This window comes from Lycorma delicatula, chromosome 6 (assembly GCF_047948215.1).
Source record: "Lycorma delicatula isolate Av1 chromosome 6, ASM4794821v1, whole genome shotgun sequence".
NCBI lineage: Eukaryota > Metazoa > Arthropoda > Insecta > Hemiptera > Fulgoridae > Lycorma > Lycorma delicatula.
In genome coordinates, this window is record NC_134460.1 from 23,102,763 (window position 1) to 23,121,480 (window position 18,718).

The 18,718-nt window shown below is 32.5% G+C and overlaps 1 protein-coding gene across 1 annotated transcript in view; it reads right to left on the reverse strand.

Moving 5' to 3' along the window:
* Positions 1-3,264: 3,264 nt before the first annotated feature.
* LOC142326588 (uncharacterized) overlaps positions 3,265-18,718 on the reverse strand; it is a 31,035-nt gene continuing 15,581 nt past the window's right edge. The window contains exons 8-11 of the mRNA XM_075369174.1: positions 9,126-9,331; positions 7,115-7,271; positions 4,748-4,917; positions 3,265-3,923 (exon numbers count right to left, since the gene is read on the reverse strand). Coding sequence (XP_075225289.1) covers positions 3,332-3,923; positions 4,748-4,917; positions 7,115-7,271; positions 9,126-9,331 — 1,125 coding nt within the window. The 3' untranslated portion in view covers positions 3,265-3,331. The remainder of the gene's footprint in view (positions 3,924-4,747; positions 4,918-7,114; positions 7,272-9,125; positions 9,332-18,718) is intronic.

An 18,718-nucleotide genomic window follows, 5' to 3' on the forward strand; every position in this document is an offset into this window, starting at 1 on the left:
TTCCCACAATGTAACAGATACCATTTCAACTCAAGTTGCCCTGAGATTAATGAATCCTCTTTTAAACCAAGGACAAATTCTGTGTACAGATTATTTTTACGCTAGCGTACATTTAGCCCATGAACTAAACAAGAGATCCAAACACCTTGTTGGGACACTAAGAAGAAATAGGAAGCTCAACCCCCAAGGAAGTTGTAGAGAAAAGATTACAAAAGGGAGAAATGACAGTTGTACAAAGAAATATAATGGTTATTGTTGGGAAGTGGATGGATAAGAAAGAGGTTTTGTTTCTGATCACTTACAGTCAGCCACAAATGAAAAAAGTGAAAAATAAGACAGGTCACGAATTTAAAAAAAACCATCTACAATCATTCAATATAATGAAATGAAATTTTTTATACATGTATCTGATCAAAAATATGCTTTGTATTTCCTGTGTAAAAAAAGATCTGTAAAATGGTACTGAAAAATTGGATTTGAACTGCTACTAAACACATGTGTGGTAAACGTGCACTATATATCAAACAAATTCCCATTAACTAAAAGTTGCTAAGTATAGGGAAACTGTTTAGGGAAAAGATTGCTTTATCTTTAATGAAATCTCAGAATCAAAGTGACCCTATTGATGAACATACTAACAATCACAAGCTTGCTGAAAGTAATAAAGTATGTTACAAGAAGCTATCATCCAAATTTGGAAGGTATCACGCCATTAAAAAATAAAAAAGTTAAAACTGCATGTGAAGACTATGTGATAATAAGCATATATGCCTTAATTGTTTTTTTAACACTCATAAGGTTACAAAAATATAAAAAAAATACAATACATAAAGATACAAAAATACAAAAGACATAATTTGTAATCTAATGTATTTTCATATTTAGTAACAGTTTATTTTCAGTTTTTTTTATATTACATAAAATATAAGAGCTTAGCTAGTTTGAATTACTGTAAGTTTTTTTTGTACATAATAGCTTATAATATACTTAAAATCAGTTTGTATTTAGTTAATTATTACAGTAATAAACAATTTTATCAAATTATAAGTGAATTATAATATTTCTCCTCAAATGCCTTTTTCATTAATTGTAAAATAAAAAGTGGAAAATATAAATAATTTGTGTACCATGTATAGTACACATGATCTAAATATATTTTCATTCAATTTTATTATAAAAGACTGTGTACTGAAAAGAGTACGCACTCAAAAAAGCATTAAAAATAATTAAAAAAATGACTGAAAATACAGGTGTGTTTATATTACTACACAGAGGTCAAATATTATGAGAAACAAACTTGGACAAAATGGTCAATTTCTGTTATAATGGCCTGGTCTGTTGGGTAAGTCCTGCGAAAACAATCTAAGAGCTAACATGTTAAAAAAACTCAAAACTTTTTTGAGTTCAAAAGGCAGATTCACGAATGTGACCTGCCTCAGAGCAAATAATCACATTATGATGATGATAAGTGTCAGTGTGATAGTAGCCTTTATTTTTATTTATATTGTGAGAGAAAGAATAGTGAGTACATTGTTGTACTCATTTGTATGTGAAATAACAAATGTAATAGTGTTTATTTGTTCTGTGATCATCTGGCATGTGTTTGTGGAGTAGATAGTGGATTATAAGCTTAACTCAAAGACTTGAAAGTAAGTGTTGTCCTTATTTTATTTTACTGTCCTTCCTGCTTGATACAAAGCAGTTAAATAAGAGATTAATCTGACCATGGTATGCAGGGATTACAGCTTAGAAAACAATACAACTCTACTTATAACAAAAACATTTCAGGAGAAATATGTAAAAAATAAACCTTTAGAATGTTTAAAAAGTGAATAAAAAATTAATAATTTCCTTTCAAAATTCTATTAATGTACTTCCAAAAAATGTTTCCAGATCTTTTATTTATCTTCATCTCTGATGAAAAGTGATAATTTTAAGAGTTCCTCCAGTTGGATGTAGTCTACTTAATATATGATCAAAGAGTGTGCATAATCTGTGGAATGTCTGTTCACATATTACAATGTTTTCATTACAATTAGTGTTTTTTTTTTGTTTTTTTTTTTTTTAATTTTATCCCATTTATGTATGGATTAATATATATTTTAACTCCCTCTCAAAACATGGTCTTACAGACATTATGTGTGCTTTGCAACACAGCACATCTTTGTGCTTTCTCAGAAACTGAGAAAACATGATGTATTCCTCTAATAAATAAACATTTTAGACTTACTTAAATCTAAAATTAAATTTTCATAATTTTTCTACTTTGTATTTTTGTATATAGGCCTATAGCAAAATTCTAAAATTAAAACATTAGCAAAATGATTAAACAATTTCTTGCTATGAGAAGGAAGAATTCCAGTAAAAAGTGTCTTTTAGATACAAAAAATATCATTTTGTCTACTAATAAAAATTGTACTAAGCAGACAACCAAGTTGATGATCACTTTTAGGAATAGTTTTTCTTTCCCATAAGAGAATTGAACAACTGAATATCCCTTGCACTCAACAGATTTTAAATTTGATACAACTGTTTTAAACACATATCATATAAATACAAAATTCCTGAGACTGATAATATGGAAACTCAAAAATATACTAGAGATATGGTTGCACTGCTAAATGTGCAAAATAATTTCCCTTGTATTTTTATTAACCTCATATCTTTCTAAATAGACCTGATAACGATTAAGAAATTAAATTTCTACCAAGAGCGGGGTAGAAAGAGCAATTTCAGTTTAAAACAATATTAAAATGTTCTTTTACCATCTGTAAGCATTAAAAAATCACTTTTGCTTTTTCAGGAACTATTAAATTACAAAATATCATAAAACTTTTAAAAACCACACTGTTCTTTAAAGTAATACTCTGATTAAAATGTAATTGCTATTTTAGATTATTCTGTATAGTGAAGGGTATGCAATAATTTGCTTTTTTTTAAATTTGAAGTTAATGTTTGTGACTGAAAGGATAGGATTATGATAAAGTTAGATATGATTGTTGTGATTCAGTAATTCATACTATATTATTTCTTCTGTTGTTAGATATGTATAATGAAATAATTGACTAAGTTGTTTAATGAGAAAAAGTATTTTTCTATTTTACCACATTGCATTTTAATTAATTTTTTTCTTATTTTTACAAATAAAAGATTTTCCTTTAATGAGCTATACATTAATATTTTATAAAAAATAAAAAATGTATTTTTATAGATTATATATGAACTATTTTTTATTAACAAGAAATGTGTCATAGCAGATATAAAACCACAATAAACTTCATCCATTCCACATGATACTATTGATTTTTATGGTTAAAAGAATTGCTTTTTTTTAGCCTTCACCTTCACTCAGCTGTGGTTCTTCACTTTGTGATTCAGTAACTTCACTTACACCAGCTTCAACAACTTCTTCATTCTCATCTTCTCCTTTTTCTTCTTCTCCTTCTTCTCCTTCTCCTTCTCCTTCTCCTTCTTCTCCTTCTCCTTCTCCTTCTCCTTCTTCTTCACCTTCTTCACCTGAAATAACTAGTTCAGTTGGTCTCTCATCACCTTCACCTTCCCCTTCTTCTTCACCATGTAGGTCAGTTGCTAAGCCCTGCTCTTCTGTATCAACTCTAGATACTTCTCCTAGTTGTGGTATCTCATCAGTGACAGTTGACATGACATCACCAGTGGTTACTGTTAGAACTGGCACCTGCTTAATATCATATTCTCTATCCATAGTGTACTCTTCTTCTTCATAATCTTCATCCTCATCAGTTTCTTCTCCTTCCTCTTCTTCTATTTCATCCGGTGGGAAAAACATTTCTGCTTCCTTTGTTCCTATTTTTAAGTCAGGACTTATATAAATCGGGTTAAGTTGCGAAAACATTAAAAGCGGATCACTTGATGTTTTTGCTAGTGATAAAACCATCTTTGTACCTCTGTAAATTAAAAAAAATTATAAAATTAGTCATATATTTCAGAAGTTTAATAATACATTATGTTGTGTGATTTTCAGCAATCAACTATTGCTATTAGGATTTTATGGCAAAGTGTAAAAATAGTATAGTAAAAATAAAATATTAAATTCCATTTTGTCAGCAAAAATATATTTTGCCACTTAAGTACGTTTTTATAATAGATTTTAATTTTTTTAAATCACATGATATTGAAATATACAAGATTTTATAGTTAATATTTAAAAACCCACTTACTAACAAATGAATTTGACGCGTTCAAGCACTTTCAGAATTAATTTTCATCCTCAGGAACTCACATTATTCATCATATTTGTAATAATAATTAAAACTTTCATACAATTAACATGTGAAGTTTTAATTATTGTTACAAATATGATGAATATTGTGAGTTCCTAAGGATGGAAATTAATTCCAAAAGCGCTTGAACATGTCAAATTCATTTGCTGGTAAGCAGTTTTTTAAATATTAACTATAATTATATACTTACACCATCGGGCTGTGCTTAGCAAAATTAATACAAGGTTTTATTTTACTTTTTTTTTAACTTTTCAGAGAATCCTGTAAAAAGAGAAGCAAGGATGGAATGAAAAAACTACTGGAAAACAAAGATTAGAATAACATAGTAGGAGGCTGAATATAATAGCTGAATAAAAATTATAGATAAGTAAATGAAATTATCAAACGGTTATGACAAAAACCCTCAGTTTCACTGAACCATCTATAAATATGAAATTAAAATCATTGTGAATCCTGAATTAAATAACACTTACATAAATAACACTTACTTAATTTTATCTGAACCCATTCTCTCTAAATCACGGATATTTCGGCAAACTTTCTTTGCAGTCTCAGCTTCTGCACTGTCGAAATAGCCGACTTTCAATACTTCACCAGGAAATTCTTCTACCATTTCATTTACTTCACGTGCTCGTGTTGCTTCAAATATGATTACATACTGAAAAATTAATTAAAAGCATAAAATTAATAATTACAGTAAATACTACATAATTTAAAAGATTTTAATTTTATGATTCACAAATTATATTACAAGGCTTAATAACTTAATATTAACTTAATTACAAGGCATATTAACTTAATATGAAAATCTTAGAAGAATGCTCCCTTGTTGAAAATTTCCTTTAACCTTTACATATTAATGCAACTTATTTTAACAGATTATTTACGTAATGTACAATCAATGTTCAAAATTTGCCCAATGCCTAAAGTTAGAGGTCAGAGATTATATTACAGAATATTTTTAATAAAAACCAGTTTCAGTATTTAATTGTTTTTTTGTCTTTTAAAATAGTACTTTCAAAACACTTAAGGACCCATTTCACATTAAAATTCTTCAAACAGTCCCCTTACCTTTCTATTAATTTCCTCTTGTTTTGTGTTTCCAGTACCCTCCTACCTCCCACACTTCATTTTGGTGTACCTTTCAATGTGTATCACCTTTCAGGTTGAATGTAAACTGTTCCAGTGAAAAGAATTGTTCCAATACTGCTCAAATTATTCATATATAAGATCAATCTTAAATGTAGATTTTATAAAGCTTTTCACTATCTGTCTTTTCTCTTCTCCCAGTAACTCTCCTCAGGAACTACATTCCTACACCACTGCAATTTAATCCTATGCTTTTTAGAGACCACCCATCATTATTATTATATCAATTTTTTTTAAACGGTAAAAATAGGAATGTCAATCATGGAGGAGCATCATTGCTAATTGTAATCACAAAGACTTCTTCAAAAATTCAATAAAATAAGGTTTAGGGAGTGCATTGAACATAATTTGGAGAACACTCAATATGAATTTTAAAAATACATTTATGCTTACATGAATGATTTACAAGTGTTTGAAGAATAATATGGAACTTAATCTATATTTTTGGACTTGATTAAATAAAACATTGAAATTATAGGTATTTCATTAACTAACAAGAACACAGAATATTTTGTTCTAAACAATGGTGCAGCCATATGGAACAGAGCCAACAGTCAAGTAAGTAAAAACTAAGGAAATAATGTCCATCTAGAATTACTATATTTTGTAATTTTTTGTTTTTAGAACTGATTGTATGAGAAAAAAGTTCTATGACCCAAAATTCAAAAAACCTTTTGAAACAAAGGAGTAAAAATATTGTAATTTGTAAAAATTTTAATTATAGAATACCACAGAATACAACAGTAAAAAAATCCATAGTTAGAAAACAGGCTACATAACTACAAAAATATGGCAGTATTCATGTATAAGTTTTTTAGATCATTCCAAACATGAATCTTTTAATCTATTAAATCAATTAATATACTGTACAGCAGTATATTTAGAAAATCAGAGTGTAATATTATCAGCAAATAATATTTCATAATTACTTTTCTTAAAAAAAGTGATTTTATTTTGTTTCATTTTTTCATAAAGCTTCAAAGTGCTTAATATCGCATTCTTTACCAATAGAACTTTGATTTATCAAGATGAAATATTAATTTCCAAAAAAACACAATTATATTCATACGAAATCTCTCACACATTAAGCAAAAGACCACTGCACAATCTAAAATTATATTCAACCCTATACCCTTTGGAGAAGCTTAATACTGATTGAATTTTTATATGCTCATCGAGTTAATTGGTCAACAAGATGACATCACACTACACCACAGCTCTCAGGAGAATAATAATTGGTCAACAAGATGACATCACACTACACTACAGCTCTCAGGAGAATAACACTTGGGCAACATCTTTGAAAATCAAATCAACCCAAGGGATTTTAGCTCCCTTGAACACCAAATCTGAGTTTATTAAATTATTTCCTATTTGGACCAGCAAAGCAAACTGCATCACAACAGACTAGAAAGAAAGAAAGAAGCCAATATAAAATAAGAGTAAAAATTCAAAAAACTGATGGCATTATGAATTTTAGTTTTCTACCCAAAAATCATTTTTTAAATTAATGATAAACAAATATGCAAGTTCACAAAATTCTAAAAATAATTAACTAGCTATAAGAAAGATTACAAATTTAAAATTTATCAGGGGTGAAATATCCAGCCTATTACTTTTAGCATTTTGTTAGCATATTTAAAATTAATATTGAAAATAACCAACTGTACCTTTAAATGAGCCATTATAATAAAATGATTACTTACCATTGGAGGTGGAAGTTTATCATCTTCATGGCCAATTGCACGAACAACACTTGGGAATAATACTTTAATGGCTGCTGCTTTTGATAAATAATTAAGTGGTGTCCAAATTCCAGGCCATACTTCATCATCTACAACAGTTTGATAGTTTGCTGCTGGCCTGCAAAACAAAACAGAATTGTAGCCTATTCCTCACTATTACAATCCTCATGGAGCAAGAAATATAGAATGATTTTAAACAACAAGATATATATATAAATGCTCAGCACAAGATAGTATAGAATAACTATCATAAAGCTTAATTAATGATTTGATGAAGAGAACAAAATCTTATCTTCTTTATTAAGTTAAATCTTAAAAGATATTTCTACAATGACCGTTTTTACTTAAAGAGATTTAGAAAAGAAGCTACTTTACGAATCACAAGGAAGAAATGGGAGTAACTTGCAGCAATCATCTGTCTGCGAAGATAGGTATACATTGTAATCAAATCAACTAGTCATTCTTTAATTTACAGATTTCAGATTTTAGCCAGGAAGCTGTTGATTAGAATTCTTTTTAGCATAAAAATATTCTTATCCCTATTTTAACACTGTTATACGTGGTTCCAAATTCAATGTAAACCTACGCAAGTCCATTCAGCACTAAAGGACTTGTCCTTAGCAAGGATTTAAAAATTACTAATCAGAATCACAATTACTAATTAATGATTGGTGAATTGTCTAAATAAAAATATATACTATTTAATTAACATATCTTCGTTATGTTCTTACTTACATTAGTAAACTAAATTCATACAGGGAGCTTTTCCCCGTCTGATGATAATGTACCTTCATTAAAATTGTTCATTAAAAAAAAAGCATGTATTAATTTGTTAACTTAATAAGATCAGTAGCTAGTTACCAAGAGATGTTACTCAAATAAAGTCAACTGGTTGTAAAATAAGACCAGTTGCATGGAATGCTTGTTATTTTTAATTAGCTTTATTATTTACAGAAGCAACTTGAGAATCATGTCAGATTATTGAAAAACATTATAGTTACACCACTTAGCATGCATACATTTAAAATCTTATTTTATCTAAATACATTTATCATATTTTATACTTAATAGTATGAGTGAATGTGGTCATTCCTGTTTGATTCAGTTCATTGCTTGACGTCCTGCACTCAAATCAGGTTCTAGCAAATGGATTTAATATTTTGACTATAGATGTTTTTATCAATTTTTTTGAACACAAGTTCATTTCATACAGATAAAGTTTAACAACAACTTTCAACTTTTATTAATTTTGATGCAGTAGATTATAAGGTAGTAATTATGTTTCATACCCACATTCAGCCTCAAAACACATGTTGTGTCTACAAGTTAATTACTAAAATTTAATAATATAAAAAATAAATAAATAAAAAGAATAAAAATGTAGTAATTTCTTTTTTTCAAATTTTTCACCATCATATAAAAAGTAGCAAGTATTCTTTATTTCAAAGATCATTACAGTTAGCATAAAATTATATTAGAAGAAATTTACCAATTTTTGTAAAAATATTAAACAGTTTTTATTAATTATGAAATAAAGTAGTAATATATAATCATAACATTTAGATATTCACAGCAAAACATATAATTATTTAAGTGCATAATACAGCCATGCGTTAATTGAGAATATTAACTGTAAATTTATAGCAATTAAATAGGTTTCAAGTAAACATGCCATTTAACTTATTCAATAAAGACTGGCAAGAATACAAGAAGGAAAGTTTTTATTAGAATACAGAAATAGATAAAATACAGTACTACACTTTGTCACATTAAAATAAGAATTTTTTAATAAGTTTTCATTATATTCTGATATACAATGATGTTATTTTTTTATTTTTCTAGAACTCTTGAATTAGTGCTGCCATGTAATATCTATGTTAAGCATTAAACAGATAGTCATGTAGTGAGGTTTTCATGTTTATTTTTTTTTTTAACTTATTAGCTATAATAAAAACATCATTGAACTACTCACGTATTAGCCACTGGATTATTATGATCAAGTTTTCCATAAATTAGTTCACCCAGTGTTGCTTCAACTTTTCCCAATATATCCATTATTGAAGATTTAGAATCAACAGAGCTTGATGCAATCCCAAGAACCAGTGTGACTAAGCAAGGTTTCAGTGTTATAGATTCCTTGAACTTTGGTGGCATTTCAAAGTCTGAATTATAAAATAACTGTAAAAAATTATCATAAAATATTTATTAAGTAAAAGCAGCACTTTTTCCAAATATTTCCATGCAATATGTTAAGTATTAGAAGGAGACTGCTGACCCAATTTTACTTAAAAACTATTCTCAGCTATAGGTTCAATTTTTTTATAAGCAGTTAGTCATAGGCAGAACTGCTCCCCACCTAACCACATGAATACAAAAACACAATATTATATAAGTGTTATACACTTAAACCATTCTGCTTTATTGATAATTGATATCTAATAGTATATTTTGGTAGAATCTATGCATACTAATTTTGGCTATAAAATTTATAACCAATACTAAATGCTAAAAGTAAACTTTAGTGGCACAAAAATTATTTGCATATTTTCTTATAATAATAAAAAGTAACAAAATTACAAACAATGTAATTTACATTCATATGTTCAATATGTTACTTAAAAGTTATAAGTTCAAATTTTGATATTCATGATATGTACCATGTTTTTTTTAAAAATGTTCTTCAGATTCTGACAAACCTTAACGTAAAAGTCAATGCTAGCTCAAACAAAGTTTTTTATAAGTTTTCCTGTAGTTGATTTTAGGAAAAAATTACATTTCACCTTTATGCATACCAGGAGATTATGCAGGAAACATTAACACTTGCTTAGGAAAACATTAAAGTATTTTTGCTCTTTCAAATGTTTTTGCTCAATTTATCCTAGAAAATTTGCCTTAACATTCAATTATTATTGACCTAATTAGAAATAAACTCTTTTTTATTTCTATTATATATGATATCTACTTTGTAATGAGTTTTTTATCAATCTTACAGTTATTTTGTAAATTCTGAGAGGATAACAATAATTTAACTCACTGATAACATAATTTTTTTAAATAATAATAACAATGATTTACTTCCATTCAAATAAATACAAAAACAGATGTAATATGTTATCATTTTAGACTAATAACAACAATAACTGTAAATTAAAAAATACCATCAATACAAAAATGTTACTTAAATATTAAAAAGACTACAATAACTCCAGCACATTTATATAAGATTGGAAATTAGATATCACCTTAGGAAATTAGATATCACCTGTTTTGGAAATTTCCAGTAGCTAACAATTAAATGTTTTTTTTTTTTTGTTTTTTTGTGTATTGCCTTATTTACAATCAGTTTTCTGAACTATAAAACTGTAACTAATTGTACAGTTTGTAATGACATGAAGGGGAGGCATCCAGTGACATCTCCCAAGACAAAAAGAGTAAAAGTTTAAACACAGTATAGGACAATAAAAAGTATAGCAAATAAAATATAACTAAGTGTAACAAGTACAAATTCAGCAAACAATTCAAAAATTAACTGTTAACAACAACAAAAAAGAGTTAAGTGATAACATAATTTTACATAGGTATTGGGAACAATAAAATTAAATAGTTAACAAAACAGAACAAGCAATTGAGTAAAAAAATAAATTGTCACATCATTCATGAGAAAAAATACGAAGACATAATGAATTAACATTGGACTCATATAAAAAACAAAGTCAAAACCATGAAACTTAAACAATACATAACAAAACAAAAGAATTCATATTACTAAATTAAAATAATTTATAAATAATTTCAGCAAAAATTTTAGTAATAGCAGGATGATATTCAACGCATAACAGTCTCTAGATCCAATAAATGTAGCCTCTTTAGTCATTTCACACCTTCTCTATTACCCAAAAGATTAACAGCCAGATGGTTTTCATGGGCGTTAAGCTGAAGTACATACTTTGAACTCGGCCAGTGGATTTCTTTATGAACAGATGGCATCTCTAGATAGTAGTTAATCTCCTTGTTCTTCACAAACCATGGTGCATCCAAGATGTTCCTCAGCATTTTGTTCTGTAATCTTTGGATGATGTCAATATTGCTGTTGCTCACCATTCCCCAAAGTTGTATCCCGTTGGCCCATACTGGCTTTAAAAGCAATTTGTACACCAACAGTTTGTTATTTAACAATAACACGGTCTTCTTCCCAATAACAAGTTCAACCTTCTAAGATTGATATTTAATTGTTTCCCCTTTTCTCTCACATGATTTTTTTCATGTTAGGCGGCAGTCCAAATGAAGTCCTAAGTATTATATGTTGTCTTAATGAGGGATGTGAACTCCATTTAGGCAGACTCGTGGGCAAACTCCTCTCCTCATTGCAAACATCACATGATTCGGCTTTGCTGTATTAATATGCACCTTCCATTTGGCTAGCTATTCACTGAGAAGATCTAACTTCTTAACGAAAATCACAGTTTTTCTAATGCTACTGTTGGGTTAACATCAACAGCCATAATTGCTGTGTTATCAGCAAATGACGCAAAAGTGATATTTTCCATACTAGAAAGGTCAGCAGAGTAGATTGAATACAAAACCGGGACAGAGATTGAATCCTGAGGAACCCCTGATTTTGTATCAAAAAAGCTGACAACTCTTGGTCATATTTAACCTGTGAGAATTGTTCATCAAGGTAGTTGTGTAATACCAAATAATATGGTTGTAGCAGACTCATTTTAAGCTTGTAAAGCAGACCAGGCAACTGTATCTCATTGAATGCCTGTTGGATATCCAAAAATACTGCCAAGCAGTATTCCTTCCTTTACAAACAACTGGTGATAACATCAACAGTTCTATGAATTTGTTCAATGCTGGAGTGCCCCCTCTGGAAACAAATTTGGTGGTCAGGAATAACAACCCCTTCTACTAAAATAGGTCTAATTTGTCTGAGGAAGTGCCTCTCAAAGATCTTAGAGAGCTTAGATAAAAGGCTGGTAGGTCTATACAAAGATACATCTACAGATTTGTCCAGTTTAGGGACCATCGTTATTTGTGACTTCTATTCTGATGGGAAATGCATCATGCGAAGGATGGCATTGAGGAGGCGTATTCAATGGCCCTAAATGGGAACATTAACAGCATCTTATGAGTTATTAAGTCTAACCCAGGAGCCTTGTTTAAGACTCCAACTTTCCCAATCATTTGCAAAACTTCTGCACATGTGAAACGTTGTATAGGTAGACATAGAGGAATCGGGCTATCTAAGAAGTCATAAATCTCTCTATCATCTGTTCTATCCATTTCACTTGGCTGAAAGATCTTTGTTAGGTTTTCAGTAAATACTTCTCCCTTCTGACAATCACTATAAGCCCATCCAGTTTGTGTCCTTAAAGGTGGAAATGAGAACAGAGACTCAAGAAGTCTCCTTGTGACCTTCCACAATGAATGGTCATCTCTACTTGAAGGGGAATTTCCCCTTCTAGTACTTTCCATGTACATGTTTGAACATCTCACCCTTGACAGTCTTTATCAGCTTTTTTAACTTATGAGCACACCTATTCATAGCTGTCCTATCCTCAGGTCTCCTGTATAATTGCCACCTTCTCCGAAATCTTCTTTTAGTGGCAATAAAATTTATTACCTCCCTTGCATAGTCTGTGCCTTCCCAATCCCCATGCTTCCTCTCGGGAGTTAAATGCCAGGCTGCCTCCTACAAAATCAAGGTCACTCACCAGGTTCCATCATCGATTGCATTGGGGCATTTCAAATAAGTGATGTCTAAAAATTTTGTAACTATCATTACCTCCAATTCCTCACTTTGATTCACTAGCCCATTGACTTTTCAAGTCATAATTCTTAAAGACTTCGCCATTAACAAATCTTGGTAATCACTTTTTGTCAGTAGGCTCATCAGACTACCTATTTGTTGTACAAAGAATTCAATCTTAGTTGCTAGGTTATCTATCACCACAACCACCAAAGTGACTGTTATCTGTAACCTCTATAAGATAGAGGAAAATCAGAAGAACGACTTTTCGAGTCTTCCTGTGACCACAGATTCAAAAAAGGAAGTTGCTTATAATGATGTTAAATGTTCTTGCTTGCGATCCTGAAGGAGGAGTAATTCCTCACGTAAATGACTCTTTGTCTTTCCTTTCATTCCAAGATCTTCTTGTACACTGTATACCCCCTTATAATTAGCAGGATGATCCGAATGGCAGAGCACATTCTGAATGTTGCCGGAGTGGTAGTAGTATCCTTTTTGACACACTCCGTGGCTCTATGTCTAACTGCACACTTTATGAATCTGTATGGCCACATGCAATTGTTCTCTGTATGCCCATATTGCTGACAGCATGTGCGCTGTGCTATCCCAGGAGACCTTCATGGTGTTTCAAAGCAGACACTACAGTTTGCAACATACTTTAGGTCGAAGATCTCTCTGTTGTTACCTTGCAGTTCGAGGTTGACAAAGAAGGTTGGCAGAGGCACCTTCATCACTTGATGTCTGGTATAACAATTCTCCAGACCTTGTGTCCATGGCTCTCAATGTCCTCCCTTATAACATCTTATCGGGATTGAATAATGTAGGTGTTTGAGTGCCACTCAGAACGTCCATTCAGCCTTCTTTGTGTGCCCTATTAGGCCTTGTCCTCGAATCAAGTCAATTTTCTTATAAACATATACATCTTTTGAAATTGCCCAAAGCTGTTTACTGGTTATCATCTGCAAACTGTAGTCAGATTTGTCTACAAATGTCCAAAATAAATCATACAGTTTTAATAGGTCCAATATTCCATAAAGGATTATTGGAGGGGGTCTAACATTCTTCATATTTTCAATTTGTTGGCTATTCTCCTCCATTGAAAGGTGCTCAAACTGATTCGATATAACTTATTCATTGTTGGATGATGTGATAATTTCAGTTTGCATAAAATTGGGATAGTATGCCATAGGAAGGAATTTGTTCGTGAGTCCATGATATCCTCACCACTTTAAGAAGTGTCGCTCATGTCATCAATGATGTCACTGATATTATATCTACAATGTTGTCTCTTATAAGCTTGTTATGCGAAGATTTTCTAGGATCCCTATCCGAATGTATCAAAGGTATTCTTTTCCTGTTTGTATGAACACTTGTACTCGAATTTATCAACATATCATGGTTTTTACTTGAATCACCTGACAGGTGATTCATAACAGCTCCCAAATAGACCAATTATAGGTTAGCTAGGTTAACCTAACTAACCTACCAAAGATGATTTAAGTTTAATTAAAAAAATCCAGTGGTAACGGTAAAATTATTATAGTACTTTCTGGATTCCAAATTATGGAACCTTAATTACTACAAATTATAATTCAATAAAAAATATAAAACGATAGCACACAACATCCAAATATTATCAGTTGATTTAGTCAATCAGTATTCTAGAACCTTTCTTTCTTTCTTTTTCTGTTTAGCCTCTGGAACCACTGTAAGGTATTACTCCAGAGGATGAATGAGGATGATATATATGAATGTAAATGAAGTGTAGTCTTGTACAGTCTCAGGTCGACCATTCCTGAGAAGTGTGGTTAACTGAAACCCAATCACCAAAGAACACCGGTATCTACGATCTAGTATTCAAATCCGTTTGAAAGTAACTGCATTTATTAGGATTTGAACCCTAGAACTCTCGAATTCGAAATCAGATGCATGGTTGCGATGACGAGTTCTCCACTATACCAACCAGGTGGGTTAGTATTCTAGAACCTGTCAAAATATTAGAATAAAAAATTTGTTTGGTTGTACGTATAATGCTTTGATATTTTTCGAATATGATTTAATTTTAATGAGTCAATTTATTTTACTGAAAATTTTATTGAAAATTATATATACATAGTTGTATGTCATGAAAGATGCATAAGTTTATTTTTAAACAGTATCATATGAACTACCTCACGGGAAGAATTGAGTTTTACACTAAATTAAATCTTGACTTTGTGTTTAATTGTTGAGAATTTGAATTTACTTGAAGAAAACCTTATTCAATAAAACTTTGGGAAAATGTTATGGAAAATTCTGAATCATTGATCCATAAATTTGTTAAGAGATCATTTAAAAATTAATTAATGTTTGGTGAGAAACAAAGTTTTACCTATCGTTTAATTAACTTAAATAACTGTTGCTTTAGCTCTCAGTAAAAGTGGGAAATTGAGTCGAGTTGTGGACGGCACCGAGTGCAGACGTGTTTCCTAGCTCCGCGATATTTTACTTTTTGGATTTTTTACTGGATACGGACATCGGAAATTATAGTGGTATGGTTAATGGACACAAGTGCAAAGTTTTTTGAGTTTCGGTTTGGTGTTTTTTTTGAAAATACAAAATTTTGAGGAAAGTGTAGAGAACTTTTAGTGCTACAGCCCTTTTGGACAACGGTTAAGAACCGAAGGGGTGTGGGATTGTAAGTAAATACAACTACACGGACAGAGTGAGTTAAAAAGTACTTTGAATAAGGTTTTTTTTTTAAGTGTTTAAGTATATACATTTAAATTATATAGAGACAAATTTTGCAAGTCAAGCGACAAGCTCTGGCTTGTTCGTGACGTCATTGAAATACAAGTAAACAAGGACTTGTAAAATTTTCAGAAGTTTTACTGTGTACTAGTAGAAATTTGTCTAAGTGTTTGCGATACTTTACACGGGCAAACTCCTATTCTCCATATCTCCTATAGTTTTTACCATAGAACCAAAATTCCCAAATATCTATCCGAAACCAAAAATTTCTGACCTTCTGACCCCCCTCATATTTTGACCCCCCCCCACCCCCCCAAATTTTTGACCCCGGATTTGGACACATACATTTTATGTGCTTCATACATTTACAGTTTCAACTGTGGTAAACCCAGCCATGTAATTAAAGATTGCAAGGAGGCGACCATATGCCTGGACTGTGGAGCCACTTCACATAGGACCGGGAACCCGTGCTGTAACAAAGGTCATGACTAAAGTAATACTAGTTAATAATAACAGGAGCCTACTCTCTAGTGATTTGAGCATAGAAATAGCAGCTAGATACGAAGCGGACTTCCTGGTGGCCACCGAACCTAATGTGTATTCGACGGCCAGAGAACAGTGGCTGACCGATGGGAATGGTGATGTGGCAATTAGAAAGATCGTTGGAAATGTGGATTATGATCTGTATGGTAGAGGTGACGGACTCATTGCTGTTGAGGTAAGCGATAAGATTATAATAGGTGTATATATCAGCCATAACTGCAGCAGGGAATCTCTTAAGAACAGACTCCTTGACCTCCAACAAGTCATTATACGAGCTCGGAAGAGAATAGTAGTCCTTGGAGACTTTAACTGCAGGACTGTTCTAGCTGGAGCGGTCTCCTCGAACGCTAGAGGAAAACTCCTGGAGGAATTGCTGGCAGCGACAGGAATGACATGTATTAATGACGGGACAGCCACCTACCAAGCAAGAGGGCATCAATCGGTCCTGGATTTAGTTATAATTGATGGAAGGATGCACACTGATGCAGCTGATTTCATGGTTCTTAATGACGAAACAGCCAGCGATCACAGAGCCATCTTGTTAACTTCAGAGAGCAACGGCCAGAAATAAGACAGATAAATAACAATATCAGACTGTCTGATCAACAGATATATAGAGTGGCTAATAATGCGGCAAATAGAATTAGAAATAGTACTCAGATAACACCTGAAATATTCCAAAATATAGTTAAAGAAGAGATGGCGAACATACCGAGGAGAAATAATATTAAACATTATATGGTCTACTGGTGGTCCAGGGAGATAGAGGAACAGCGTAGAATTATGCAAAGACACAAGAGGATAGCCCAGAGGTTGCGAGCTAGAGTTGGTTCGGAAATAGGACAGAGCAATATAGGCAAGCGAGAAAGACGCTTAACTTCCTCATAAAGCAGGCCAAAAGAAGGAAATGGTTAGAACTATGCGAGGAGTTGAATGCTGATCCGTGGGGAAAGGCTTTCAAAATAGTAACCAAGCGGCTTGGGAGACAAGCTCCGACACTGAATGAAGAAACGGCCGCGTTGCAGATCAGAAAGTTATTCCCCAGAACGGAGGAGCAATATAATAGAGAGGTGATAGAATGCCAGGGAGGAAGATTTACACAAAAAGAGGTCATGGAAGCTATAAATAAATTAAAAAATAAGAAAAGCCCCGGCCCAGATGGCATCCCAGCAGCCATCATTAAGATAATAGCTAGGATCGTACCTTGGGAAATAGTCGATGTAGCCAGCTACGGCCTACAAAATAGAAGCTTCCCTGAATGCTGGAAGGAAGCAAGAACAGTCTTCCTCCCAAAGGCAGGACAAATTCAAGAGAACACAGCATATAGACCGATTACGCTCATAAATAATATGGGAAAAGTAGTTGAAAGGTTGTTAGAAAATAGACTTAGACAGGAAATAGAGGAAAAACAATGTCTACATCCGGAACAATACGGATTTAGAAAGGGACGGTCCACGGTGACCGCAGTCGAGAAGGTAAAAAACTGGGCATTAAATTGCAGAAGCGGTACATGGAGGACTAGAAAAATCCCCATGATCATAATGCTTGATGTTAGAAACGCTTTTGGTACGGTCCCCTGGACAGCCATCATTGAGGCGCTTCAAGCCATGCAAATAAGTAAATACTTAGTAAATCAGATAGATCAATATCTGCAAAATAGGTTCATAGAGGTCAAAACCCTAGAAAGGGTACAACAATGAGAACTGGGAATGGTTCCGCAGGTTCGCAGATTCGACAGAGGGTTCTGTCTTCATCCTCTTTGCGGGCCAAAGAGGATGAAGACAGAAGAATGGGAGTATAAACAGTAGGGTAGGGCAGACAGTCACTCCATGGAGGGCCTGTACGCCTTGGTCTGCGGGTACCTGAGAAGGGGGTGAACTCCAGGGGAGTTTGAGTTTGGGTTAAAATAAAAGACCAAGTCCCGGTCGGCGGGGTCGTCCCTGCGGGAGCCTAGGCACTTTGTGGGGTCGGCGCTGTCGATTAGAGGCCAAAGGCGTAAAGACCGAGTCCCGGTTCTCTGCTGAGGCGCTGGGGGACGGCATAGCCGGACCTTGGCTCTAAAGCGGGGGATTAGAGGCAGGCAATGTAAAACAAAAGATCCGAGACCGGGGAGGCCAACCTGCCGTGCCGGACGTATAGCCGGCGGGTGGGGGACGCCTCCTTTGAGAGTAAAAGGACACTCTCCCCGACTGAGTATACTTAATTGGATATCCGGTCGGGGAGAGTAGGGAGAAAAAAAAAAAAGTGGGAAATTATATTATTTTGCAGTAAAACGTATGTTTACCGAAGACTATATGATACATAACCGAACAGTCTGTCACAAACCAATTTATATGGCTAAACAATAAAAGAAAAAATATATTTTATCAGAAAAACAGATAATTACCATTGCAGTCTGGAGGTTAGGTGTGATAGAGACGGCTTTGGTACGAATGGAGCCCTCCTATAAGTTGGTCGTTTTCATCCTTCTCGGTTATTGCTGGGTAACACTATTACAATAATTACATAGTTTAAAAAATTTAATTAACAACAGAGTGGAA